The sequence below is a fragment of the Coturnix japonica genome, chromosome Z (assembly GCF_054131305.1).
Source record: "Coturnix japonica strain WE chromosome Z, WE-NBRP24, whole genome shotgun sequence".
Taxonomy (NCBI): domain Eukaryota; kingdom Metazoa; phylum Chordata; class Aves; order Galliformes; family Phasianidae; genus Coturnix; species Coturnix japonica.
The window spans coordinates 41,745,723-41,758,447 of NC_140702.1; the positions used below are offsets into that span (position 1 = coordinate 41,745,723).

The window sequence follows — 12,725 nt, forward strand, 5'->3', positions numbered from 1 at the left end:
AGTAAAAACAATCATCTGGGCATGATATGTCTAGATAACTGGATTTCAAGAAGGATGCAGCATATTTTCTGTCATGTCACTAGGTATTATGTTGTGGTGGTTCAGCTCTGATATGAATGTCTCAGGCCTAGGAGCTGGACTTGATGACCCTTACAGATCCCTTTCAACTCAGGATATTCTGTGATTCTATGAAGGCTGCCCATCAGGGAGACTACCATACTCATTTATGATTGCTTAGTCATTATTTTGAATGTTACATAAGAAAAACACTTTATTTAGTATTCTGTAAATATGGCAGAAAAAATAAAAGACTTTGTCCTTTAATGGTATTTCTAAATTTCTTTCATAGTGTTCATTAGCAGTAACTCTGAAACAAAAATTTAGCCTCCTTAATGAAGGCTGTTACGGTGTCCATTGTAACTAAGCAGAATACAGACTCAACCACTACATTTCTCATGTTGCATATTTAAAAAGTGGAAAAACAAACAAACAAACACAAAACAAACCTAAAGTAATCTGAAAACCCTCAAAGATTTACAATACATATATAAATATATATTTGGTAACAAAATATACATTTGCATTACAACTGATCACATCTTACATAGAAATCATATCAAGAGAAGCTTCAAAAAGCAGGCGTTAACAAGTGGAATGTAACACACAGCAAGTTAAAAAGCTTAGAGATCATATTAAAACTATGCTTACAGTTAGGTAAATTACACTTTCTATGTCTTCTACAGCTGAAGCCTAAGAGTGGTCAGACAGTAGTGTGACAACAATTAGCAGCAATTGCTCAGTGACACTGGTCTACACAGCATCTTTGTTCTGTAGTCTGAGTCTACCACTGTAGAAATTCAACTTTATTTCCTTATGTACAAAGTGAAATAAGAAATGCTTCTAATTTCAGGCATCTGCAAAATTTCCTCATCACTGAGAATTTATAGTAGTTTCTGAATGCTAAGTTTTAACAGCCTCTTTATTATGAGCTACCAAAAACAATTGCTCTGGTGATTAATTGGAATAAGGCTGTTTAATTTTTTACAATATCATGAAAAATATATTACTTGGGTTATAGATACAGTTTCTGCTCCTCAGACACTGTGATCTATATATGTGTTTGCTTATTACTTTTATTGCTGCACAAGCAAATGGTGTGACATACTTAAGTGTCAAAGACTGTATCAGTGTTTTAATTTAACTCTGTGTTGTCACCTTTGTCACCCTCTTCTTTCACTCGTTATACTCTGCAAAATATGAGGGGGTGTGTGGGGGAGGGGGAGAAGAAAAATATATTTCAAATGTCACCTGTTCACAGATGCAATTAGCATTTAAAAGCTTAAAATCAATTTTCATTCAAATATGCCGCTTCTGTAGCCATGGTAACCACCTCATCAGCTTTATCTTCCAGCTTTTGAAGGTACTGCTGTGATACTTGGAGATGTTGTCATTCAGGATTTTTCATTTGGCTCTCTCTTCCTTCCCTCTCTTGCACAAAAGACACATCTGTGCTTGCTCATACCAAGTCTAGGATGTGAAACAGCAGGAGAAATACTGCAAAAGAATAAAGAAAAATGCTTTACTGTTTCAGAGAGTGCATCTCACATAGTAAATTAAAAATGATTTAGGTGTCGTGCTTATATAAAAACAAATGCCTAGTCATGGGCACAAACATGAAGGTGAAGAATGCATTTAGCTAGTAGATGCCTTTTCTCTTCTTACTTAAGAGAAACACAGAGCCAGATGTAGGCCAAAGATAGGTTCATTCAACTAATCCGATTATACTGCATTTAGCCAGGATATGCTCTGACATTTAATTTTAAGAGAATAATACAGGATCTATTTTATTGTTCACTATGTTCCTAACACTAACTGAGCAGTGCTTTTTTGTTTCTATCATTATGCATCACATAGGTGAGGACAGGTCAGGTTAAGGCAGAGATACCTATCTTGGTACCATATCATTTTTGGTGTTATGACTTCTATTTTCCTTGGCCTGCAATGAATGTTCATTATTGGGAACAAAACTGCCACAAGTACAGTGAAACAGACGGATACTGCAATTCAAGTCTTTTCATTATAATATATATAATGCTATTACAACGGATCTTCTCTCACTGTGGTCATTCACAAGGTGCAGCTGCTTTCATCTGTATTTCAGAAGCTGATGAATACTGGGGCACTACACATGTATCCCAGCCCTGCCACTGGCCATCTGCAAAACTGCAAGAACATCTGGACTTCTTTTTGCAAGATTATGTTTTCCACAAACTGCAAGTCTACAATGCACCAATCACAAGAACTCACATAAACGCACTTACCTCTAACCCCTGGCACTGCTGACTAAGAGCACAGTTGGATATTTGAGATGCAGCTCTTCCATCTGTGCTTTGCGAAGATGGATACCAGCCACAAACTTGTATTTTAATAAATTCTTGTGTATGTCATGGCCCTAGGTGGATGGTCAAAGCAGTTTCCACATGTTTTTGCATATTCCAGGTACAGGATGATGCAAGTGTGGGTAAACAACAGGCATTCTCCATTATCTGTCAGCCACTAAAATAAGAACTTCCCATTGTGAAATGCAATCTAACCACCTGTGCCAACACTGTCTTCCACGGGCGCTTAAAAGACATTGCCCTTACTGGAAACTTTTGAAATTCTGGAAATACTTTGTAAACGTTTTGTATCTCTTGCATGACCATGTTGTCCCTGAAATATCATCATCATCATAGAATCACAGTCTCGTGCGGGTTGGAAGGGACCTTAGAGATCATTGAGTCCAACCCCCGGGATTCGAGCCTCTGTGTAGCAGAGCGGCACTTCTACCACTTGCGCCACAGGGGGGATTTGAACCCAGGGCCTCCAGTGTTGCAATGCTTTTTGTGCACAAGTCTTCAACATCTCACAGCCCCCTAGAACTTACTGGTTTCCCATCATTGCTGAGGCAATCTAATAGGCCCAGACATTGAAAACTGCAGGTATGGAGATGGAAATAAATGACATGCTTCAGACTTACTTGGACAACCAATATCCTTCCTACAACACCCCCAGAAGAGCTGTAAGGATATTTAAAATGCCTATTGTTGTTATTTCCCCCCACTTAATCAAAACACATCGTTGTATTCCCCACAAATACAATTATGTCGTTCACCATCTGGTGAGATCACAGTTCAGAAATGAAAGCAGTAGAGGCCGGAAAAATCAAAGTTATTCTCTAGCCCAAAGTAGCCAAGAGTACTATCTGCTTGTTGTTTGCAGTAGATTTCTTCAGAACTTGAAAGGGGTACCACTGAAAACAGAATAATATGAGTGAGCTGCAACCAAGCATTTTTTAGATCCCAACTGCAAGGATGTACTGCCCACCCCTATTCAAGCAGGCTGCATCTTCATGCTCTCACCTAATCTCTGCACTTGTCAGGTATTTTCACAATAAAGTCTTTCCCAGCTCTGCTCACTCAGTGAACACCCTCCTGTGGGGCTAACCTGCCTACATTAGGTTACGTCACTGTACCTACAGATTGCTATATGGCTTCCTGTAACAAAGGAGGACCGCAAGTGGTATTCCAGCAGAGCAGCACCTGTATGCCCTAGTGGATCTGCAACAATTAGCGCACGGAGGCAACTGTGATGCTGAGGCACTGCAGCAGCTCCACTGTATTTGAATCTTGAGTTTATTGCTTAACAAACCACAGCCTACCAGAGATATAACTATACTGAAAGATAAAGGGGAAGGTCTCGATCTGAACTTTCCTTGTTTTCTAGGGAGTGCAGTTCATCAGTGTTTATGCCAACTTTAAAGATCAGTTTAAAGACACGTATGTTTCTAAGTAAATTACTGATGATTAATAACTATCGGTGGGCATGTCTCTTAAGGTCAGAATCAAAACGCAAAGTTCTTTTCTTTCATTTCCTGATTTCCCTTCAGAAAACATTTGGAACAAAGGACACGGTGGTGAGAAGACATTTCCTTCTTAAAATTACCCCTCTCCTCGAAGCGCATTGCCTGCGAAGGCAGTGAATATTACCTACCTCCGTTAACCGGCAACCCAAGACGTAAGAAAACGCGCATCCCCTGACGCCGCTCCCTTATCGCTACCCGCACTCCCATACCCGCCAGAGGTGGTGTAGGGGGGTGCGGCGAAGCTCCCAGACCCCCCGGCGGCCCTGGGCGGGAGCGGGCCGCCTCCTGCCCCGCCTGTGCGGGGCGGTGCGGACCCGCAGCCGCCGCCCGCCGCAGTCAGCGTGGCAAGGGACAGTTGCGGCGGCAGCGGATGCCCAAGCCCCTGCGGGAGCCGGAGCCGAGTAGCGCACCTGCGGGTAAGCGATGCTGGGCTCGGGCGGGCGGGGCTTGGGGCTGCGGCGGAGCGGGGCTGCCTTTCCCGGGCGGGGCTGCCCGCCCCCTTGGGTGGTACCCGGCTGCTGCGGGGCGCCCCGTGCCCCAGGCTGCCGCGCACAGACGGGCAGGTCAGTGCCTAGGCGGCTGCGGCACCGGGAGGGCGGCTGGGCCGGCTCGCCGGAAGGAGAGGAGAAAAGTTTGTGCGGTGCGGTGCGGAGCGGTGCGGGGCGAACTTAGGTTGAGTTCGGCGCTGCGGGGCGCGGGGATGGAGTGGGGTGCGGGCAGTGGCTGGCGGGGTGCTGGGGCCAGGCTGGGCAGTGGGAAGCTGGGTCGGGGTGTCGTCCTCTCATGCACGAGTGGTGCACGAAGCGATGATGCTGTTACTCTGCCTTCGCTGTTTCTGTGGCAGGCTGGTGAGCGTAACTCTCAAGTGCGTCTCCACCGTGGTGCTGTATTTTGCGGATAGAGCGTGTTTCTATGACATCTTAACGCGGGTACCATTTGTAAAATCAGGAAAAGCTGCACGTGACTTAGGAACTTTTATGTAGGTAACCCCGTGTTGTAGCTGTAATTCTCTCTTTGCGAATCCAAAATGGGCATTTTATGTATTCTTCATAATTCCTCTTTTACTGCAAATGCCTTGAGTGTGTAGTGTAGCGCAGTGGTTTTACACAGTAATCAGAAGTTATTGATAGTCGACTTTATATTTTGTGCTGCAGAAAATGTGATTTGCTATGCATAACGTGTATGTAACTAATTTCTACATTATAGTCTTCGAATTAGGTAATCGTGGTCCCTGTTATATAATAACTACTTCTTTTTCCAGTATCAAAAGTATTGTCCTTCCACCACTCTCTTCTCTGACATACATGAATAGTCCTTGTCATATTCTCAGAGTTTCAGCATCACCTTCAACTTTAAGGCACGAACTTAAACTGTTTTATTTAACAGAATCTGTAAGATGGGAGCCTTTAAAAATACGTGGCCAAAAGCTTCCTACTTTTGTAGCTGAATGTGTGAGATAAAAAAAAATCAAAAGTGAAAGAAACAGTTGTGTTATCTAGCCTAAACTAATGTCCTAGATATGGCCAGAAGCAAGCTGAATTCCTTCTGTAAACTTGAGCTGATTTTGCAGAGGAGTTAAAAATGCTGTGTGTATCTCAGATCTCCATTTTGATCCTATTCCAACAACTCAGCGTGTTACCTGCATATTAGAATGACTTGCTCTAAGTGCGTGTAACGTTTCAATTAATACTACCTCAGCTGCATGGAAGCCTGATGAGATGCTTGTTACACTTTGATTGCTTTTTTCATACATTACTGCCTCTGTGTTTGGGAATTGGGCATTACGTGATTGCGGAAGAAAGTAATTACAGAAGGCGATAACCTTTGGTGTAGCAATTAAAATAGTAGTTTCCTCAATTTTTTTTTAATTTTTTTTTTTTTTTTAATTTTTGTGCACCTGGGGTCAGTTCTTCCTTTCTGAAAGGATTATTATTATTATTATTATTATTATTATTATTATTATTATTATTATTATTATTATTATTATTATTATTATTTTGTCATCAGCTGAGTCCTAATGCTGAGCAGCAGCATAAAGTGGTTTGAGTACTGGTAGGCTTTTATCTGCAGGGTTAATGCTGAAACAAACACACTGCTGCTGTGCCTGAGGGTATGAGGCAGGATACTGTGTTGCAGTTAGTAATATTCTGCTTTAAATTCTAAATTTTACAAAGTCTATAAAAGCTTTTGTTCATGTATTCTTTTACTAATTTTAATAAATACCTGTTTGCCCCTTTTAGTACAAATGAAGGACATACTTCCTATGAAGAATAAAAGTACTTGGTGGAAGAACCCGTAAAGCACCTTTACCTTCAAAGCTGGAGAAAAGTATGAAGGAACAATCCATCTGACTCCCTCAGCATTTCACACAGGACTCACAATGGCTCTTTGCAAAAAAACTGTTGGTAGTGTCTTGGAAGAGTGGTGTTTGAAGGAACCACTGTTTGGTTGCAAACGGCACAAGAATGTTAGGAAAAAACTGAGAATGATAAGGATAATAGGGCTTCTTGTCAGTGTAGTGGCCATTAGTACTTTCTCTCTTTCAATTAGTGCCTTTTTCAAGATGGAAACACATAGCAAGGTGTTGGCCAGCAGCCTAGATAGCCAAAAGCTGGTGCATGGGCACCAAAGAACTCTGTTGGATTTCATGGAACAGAATGAAGGCGGCACTCCAGATCCAACTGCATCTATGAAACATGAAGCTGAACATGACAATGCAACAGATCATATCAAGGGAGAGTACCCGGACGACCTTTTCTCTCTTGAAGAAAGAAGAAAGGGTGCAGTGATACTCCATGTAATTGGAATGATTTACATGTTCATAGCCTTAGCCATAGTCTGTGATGAGTTCTTTGTTCCTTCCTTGACTGTCATCACTGAAAAACTGAGCATATCCGATGATGTGGCAGGGGCAACCTTCATGGCTGCTGGTGGCTCAGCCCCAGAGCTCTTCACTTCTTTAATAGGAGTGTTTATATCCCACAGCAATGTTGGCATTGGGACAATAGTGGGATCTGCTGTGTTTAATATCCTGTTCGTGATTGGAATGTGTGCTTTATTTTCCAGAGAAATCTTGAATCTTACTTGGTGGCCACTCTTTCGAGATGTGTCCTTTTACATCGTTGACTTGATCTTGCTAATCATCTTCTTTCTGGATAACTTAATCATGTGGTGGGAAAGCTTAACGCTCCTGACAGCATACTTTTGCTATGTGACTTTCATGAAGTTCAATGTTCAAGTAGAAGAATGGGTGAAAAAAGTTTTAAACAGGAACAAGGTTGAGAAGGCTACAACAGGAGACGCCGAAGGAAAGGTTGGTCAATTTTTAATGAGCATAAGTGTAATGCTGCTGTTATCAGCGCCGATTCCTTTATTGTAAGAGACTTGAGTACAGTAAGTAATATAAAAGGTTCTGTGTTTTGCTGAAAGGTCTTTTTGTTTAATCAGGCCAATAGGATTGAAAATACAAAACATGAAGCTGCTTTCTAGTAAATCAATAGCTTTTAGCTCCAGAATGATCCAAATTGCACAGACAGCAAGACAAAATGCCAGTGGAATGACATAAACCTTTGTTCAGCATTTTGCAACATTGATGAGGTCTGAGATGTAATAGTTTTTGTTTTCCCTAAGCTTTTCGCTTCAGCAGTAACAATAGCTGTGGGGAATCTCATGACAAAACTTGGCTTTTTAAAGGCTGTTGATGCACTTCCTTCTACACAAAAAGCAAGTACACTTGAAGCAATATATAATGTTGTTTTTATAGATAATTTCTGGAGATGTTTTTCATTTACTGATGTTCATATAGTATGCCAACATCCCGCTGTAATTAGTGACATTATATGAAAAAAAATTATCTGGAAAAGCAGTGATCACAATGGCAATGGCAAAACCCAGAGGTCTTCTGTTTAACTGGGATGGTTTTCTTTTCACAGTGTTTCAACTAAGCAAGGTAATTCTTGTCCTCTTTGTGATAAGTTTAAAAAAAAAAAAGGAAAAAGAAAAGAAGTTTGTGCTCAGTGGTGATCAGTGAATGTTCAGGAATTATCATCATCTCTTAGGAAGTTCTCTTCTTGAAGCAGGCTGCGTTTAAAGGACTCTCGAAGTGGAACCCATACATATCTAAGTATGTAGACTCTATCTTAACTGAATGCTTGATAATGAAATCAAACTGTCTAGTTTTATTTGACAATAGAATTATTCATCAGATAAGTTTTTATTACCCAGTAATTACTCAGAGTGTCAGGAAACACTTCACTCATGTCTTTCTTTTCACAATGGCATATTAGTGTTTTATAAGAGAAACAACCCCATAAAAGTGTACGGGCATATAAACAGAATGACACAGAGATTGAACTCCTATAATGAGAGAGGCTACCTGCCTGTGACTGACAGAATACTGATGGTTCTGTATGCTGAACTTTGAAGAGCAGCGTTGATATCTGAGCAGTACAAACAGGTGCTTTCAGTTTTAGGACTGAAACTAAAGAAAAGTAGACCCAAATAAAGACATGACTTTCTCTCTTAGATATATATATATTCTTTCCAAATTTAATGCATACTCTTTCTTGTAATTTTGTATTTTCCTCTATGTTCCAATTCTTTTTGAAAATCAGCATGCTCATCTTTATCTTACTCAAAATGCATAATTGGGATTTTAAAAGAAAATGAAGAGTGAACACCAACAGTTTGCCCTAATGAATGAAGTGCTTCTGTAACCACATTAGTTGGGTTCCAGATAAATGTGTTCTTTCACAGTGTGCTGTAAGTACTTCCACAGCCAGTGCTCGACGTGAGCAATAATAAGAAGGGACTGTGGAGTATGAAGCAGCTATCAACAATTAAAGCACCATCATCTTCCAACCCGCACAAGACTATGATACTATGATACTATGATCTGTCCAGGAACTAGCTTTGCAAGACATGTGAATACATAATTGGACATAAACTATAGTCAGCATGAAAATTGACTGCACTGGACTCGCTCAGCTACAGGGTTGAGTAGAATGGCTATGCAGAATAACATAATAAGTGCTCAGTTATTTTCAACTGGATGGAAAAATAGATCCACACTGAGCACTGAATAAATGCTTTAAGTACTCTGATGTTGAAAAAAAAGTCAAGTTCATTCACTTCTGAAGCATTCCCTTGGTTTGATGTATTCACTGCTTTTTCTGAAAGCATATTCATATTATAGATGCAGAGAATTTTGGTGGGAATGAACAACTGGAGAACTACACTCCTTTTCCCTATCCATTATTGGTTCTGTTATTCTTAAACCGGCAAGTGGTCTGCTAAAAAACGTGCTTGCTTTATTTATCCTTAAGACTTTGTGTTGTAATCTGAAAGCAGCTCAGCAAAGTCAAGAGTTCTAAATCTGGCAACATAAAGCTGGAAAGTTGAAGGGTTAGGTGGCTTAATAACAAACAAGTACTGAAGAGTGAAAATCTGATGAGATGAAAAACCTTTGGAATACTAAAGTGTATATTGATGTTAACGTTAGTAGTTTTAGTGCCACTTTTCTTCAGAGACAGAAGAAAATTTCATGTTTTTAACAAGGACAGTACTTAGTATGAGAAAAGATCATAGATATGGTTTTTCTGCTTAGCTTTTATTTATTTATTTTTTTATTTATTTATTATTTTTATTTATTTTTTTATTTATTATGTTTCTTTTTGCATTTAGTGTTGTTTTGGTATTTCTGTGTGGGGCACAGCTGGCAAGGTTTTCTCTGAGCTGTGGTTCTCCTGCCCAATCCCACTGAGGAAGCCTTGTGGCAGCCTGTAATCAACTGGAGATCATTGTGACAAGGTTGGGAGAAGGAAGGAGGAAAGATTCAAAAGGAAGACAGGATTTAAAAAAGACAACTATATTCTACAGTGTAGAATGGTGCATGTGGCGCATTGCTGAAAAGCATCACTGAGTGCTGTGTGCTGAATTTGCCTGATAACTGGAGATACACCAGACACCTCTAAAAGTCCCTTCCAACCTAAGATATATTATGGCATGGATTTAGGGTTGCATGTAGATATCCTACACAAGAAAATATAATTCTAGGTGCTGGGATGGAAGGTTTGGTGATAATTTTACATTTTCCTTGGTTGAGTCAAGCTGTTTAAAAACACAAAGTTGAAACAGTGTAAGGGTCAGGAAGAAAGAAACTGAAGGCCCATCCTGAGGTAAAAAATCAAGTTCTAAAAATAAGATTTTTTTTGACACTTTGTTAAAGGTTTTGGTCTGTCTTGGTTGTCTCTACTAGCAAAGGCATGTTGAGCAGATTAAGTCACAATAGAACATCATGTGAAATTCCATTTTGGTTTTTAAGTACTGTTTTTTTTTTTTGTTGTTGTTGTTTGGGGTTATTTTTGTTGTTGTTGTTTTGTTTTTCCATTTTTTTTTTCTTTCATGTAGCATGGAGATTGATTGCAGAAATACTTCAATCTGATCACTCAGTAAATAACTCAAAACAGTTCTGTTTGGCAACTAGGAGAACAGAACGTGGGTGGAACAGAGATATTGTGAAGTGACATCTGTTTCACTGAGTGTACCATTTAAATAAGCAATCGATGGTATATAGAAGCTGTAACAGGCTTTTTTTTTGGTTGTTTTTTTATTTTAGTATTTTTTTACATTTACATTTGGAAAATGAGATATTTTTACCAGCAAGACAAAATTTGACATTATTTTTATTGCTATGTTTGTTGTTTAAAGAAACCCGAATAGCTTGTTTGTGATATTTCAAAATCCACACTGATCCCAAGTGTTGCCAATTGTATTTAACAGCAGTGTTTGCATTCTAAAGGAAAGCCTGTTAGAGCTATTTTTAGGCATTTCTCTACTTACTGGTTGTATTAATGGCTGCATGCTGCAGGAAAATCTGGATTCTGCAAAAGATCCAAGTTCATTGTAGTTGATGTGAGCACCTGAAGAGGTCAGTTTTGTTGATGTTCTTTTTTTCAAGACTTCTGGTTGAATTATCAGACCCTGTTAGTTGTTACTCTACCTGTAGAATACCCTTTCTTCTTGGACCACCACCAAGCTGCTTCTTAAAGTGATGTTTCATAGCGAGACTTGAGGTTTATTCTACCTGTCTTTCTCAGTTGGTCTACCAATATACTGCAAGCATGTACATGAATACAGAGCTACAAGCATCTGCATCTCACATATGCATGATTTGTTTTATGTACGTATAACATCATCAGAGTTCTTTTTCCTGGTTGATTCTGACAGAAGTGTTGCTGAGCGCTACATCTTTAAAACTTTGAAGTTACTTCTGTGGTAGCTGAATATTAGTTTGCTAGTAGTAGCTGTTAGGGTTTGCCTTGAGCATTCAGGATTTGAAGCAATTTAGTGTTATTACTGACATATCCAAAGCTTGATATACTTTATATGCAACCCTTAGTGCAATGAAACTGGTGCTATTTTTGGTTTATCTTAACACCTCTCAATAACTTATTGAAGACAAAACAATGATTATGGTGATTTTCACCACTTTCATGTCTTGGTTTTGTATGTATGTGTCCTGGTAAAGAGCAGAAAATGACAGTGTGGAAATGCAGAACAGGTTAAATGCTTTTAAATTATTCTGATCTACTATAATTGATTGAACAACACTTTCTGATCATACTGGGATGCGTAAAACCCTGCCACCATTAACAGTGAGAGGAAAAAGTATCAATATAGTTTAACATTTAAAAGATAATATGTAATTAAAAAGAAGTCAAACAATATTTCTTAGAAGCTGCATAAAAGCAGCTGTGCTGGCAAACTTTCACAGTGGAGTGCTTTGGAAGAACTCCAGAAGCAACTAAGTCTGCTGTCTTAAAAGGATGAACAATGAAACAAGAATTTTCAGTCTTAAACTCAGAAAAGTTTATAAATGCTTTTCCTTCTGCCATGTCAGTCTCAGTTTCTTAGGTGCAGGTCCTCAAGAGGATACCAGAACTTCAGGAGTTTGTATGTAGAATTTCAACCATAATACCAGAAAACTAATCCTCAGAATGTCTGCCTTCTTGAGGATACTTAAAGTCTGAGAGGCCTTTTTTTTTCTGTAGAGATCGTCTTCTGAGACTGTAGTTTTGCTTCAAGACTTGCTCAGAAATACCAGACCCAGATGGAGCACTATGGTGCTACTTACGTAACTTGTGTTCCTCTACTTACTATCAGGCTAAGATTTCAAGCTACAAATCTAGGGTTTCTTACAGGCCATTCAAGCTCTGGTTGTGAGAACCCACAACTTTTAATTCAATTATGTTCAAATCACTACTCACTTAATGTAGTGCTCCACTCTCTGTACTGTGGTTGACAAGGCACAGCTCATTTTCCTGCTTTTCTGGCCCTATTTTGATCAGTTTGCCCAGGTGGCCAAGAAGGCTGATGGTATCCTGTCCTGCCATGGAAATGTTATGGCCATCAGGACTAGAGAAATGATTGTCCTTTTGTGCCTCACCTCTCACTGGTGAGACTGCATTTCAAATGGTTTTTCAGACTTTGGCCACTTGCATCAAGAAGGACGTTGAATTGCTTGAGTGTATGCAGAGAAGTGCAACAAAGCTGGTGAAGGGAAAAAAAATCAGGCATTTGTGAGGTGTAGCTAAAGGAACTGGGGCTGAGTAGAGACCTTATTAATTTCTTCAACTACTTAAAAAAATATTGCAGTGAGGTGGCTGTCAGTCTCTATTCTCAGATAATAGCTGCTAAGACATGAGGAAATGACCTCAAGTTGTGCTCAGGAAGATCTAAGACCATCAAACCATTGAATATCCTGAGTTGAAAGGAGTGCACAGGATCACTGAGTCCAGCTCCTGGCTCTACACAGGACCAC

General features: G+C 39.7%; 1 protein-coding gene and 1 long non-coding RNA gene across 10 annotated transcripts in view; one reads left to right on the plus strand and one right to left on the minus strand.

Annotated features, from left to right (window-relative positions):
- Window positions 1–244: 244 nt before the first annotated feature.
- On the minus strand, window positions 245–4,241 carry LOC116652485 (uncharacterized). The gene is made up of 2 exons (XR_004305565.2): window positions 4,033–4,241; window positions 245–1,554 (listed from the first exon to the last, which is right to left on the minus strand). It is a non-coding gene; the product is annotated as an uncharacterized LOC116652485 (long non-coding RNA).
- The window catches only part of SLC24A2 (solute carrier family 24 member 2), a 100,676-nt gene continuing 92,189 nt past the window's right edge, over window positions 4,239–12,725 (plus strand). For 2 of the 9 annotated variants that reach the window (XM_015849065.3, XM_015849069.3), the window contains exons 1-2: window positions 4,239–4,320; window positions 6,145–7,217. In XM_015849065.3, coding sequence (XP_015704551.1) covers window positions 6,285–7,217 — 933 coding nt within the window. In that variant the 5' untranslated portion in view covers window positions 4,239–4,320; window positions 6,145–6,284. Of the gene's footprint in view, window positions 4,577–6,144; window positions 7,218–12,725 lie in introns of all 9 variants that reach the window. The other 7 variants (XM_015849068.3, XM_085530262.1, XM_085530258.1 and 4 more) reach the window with 5 other exon arrangements.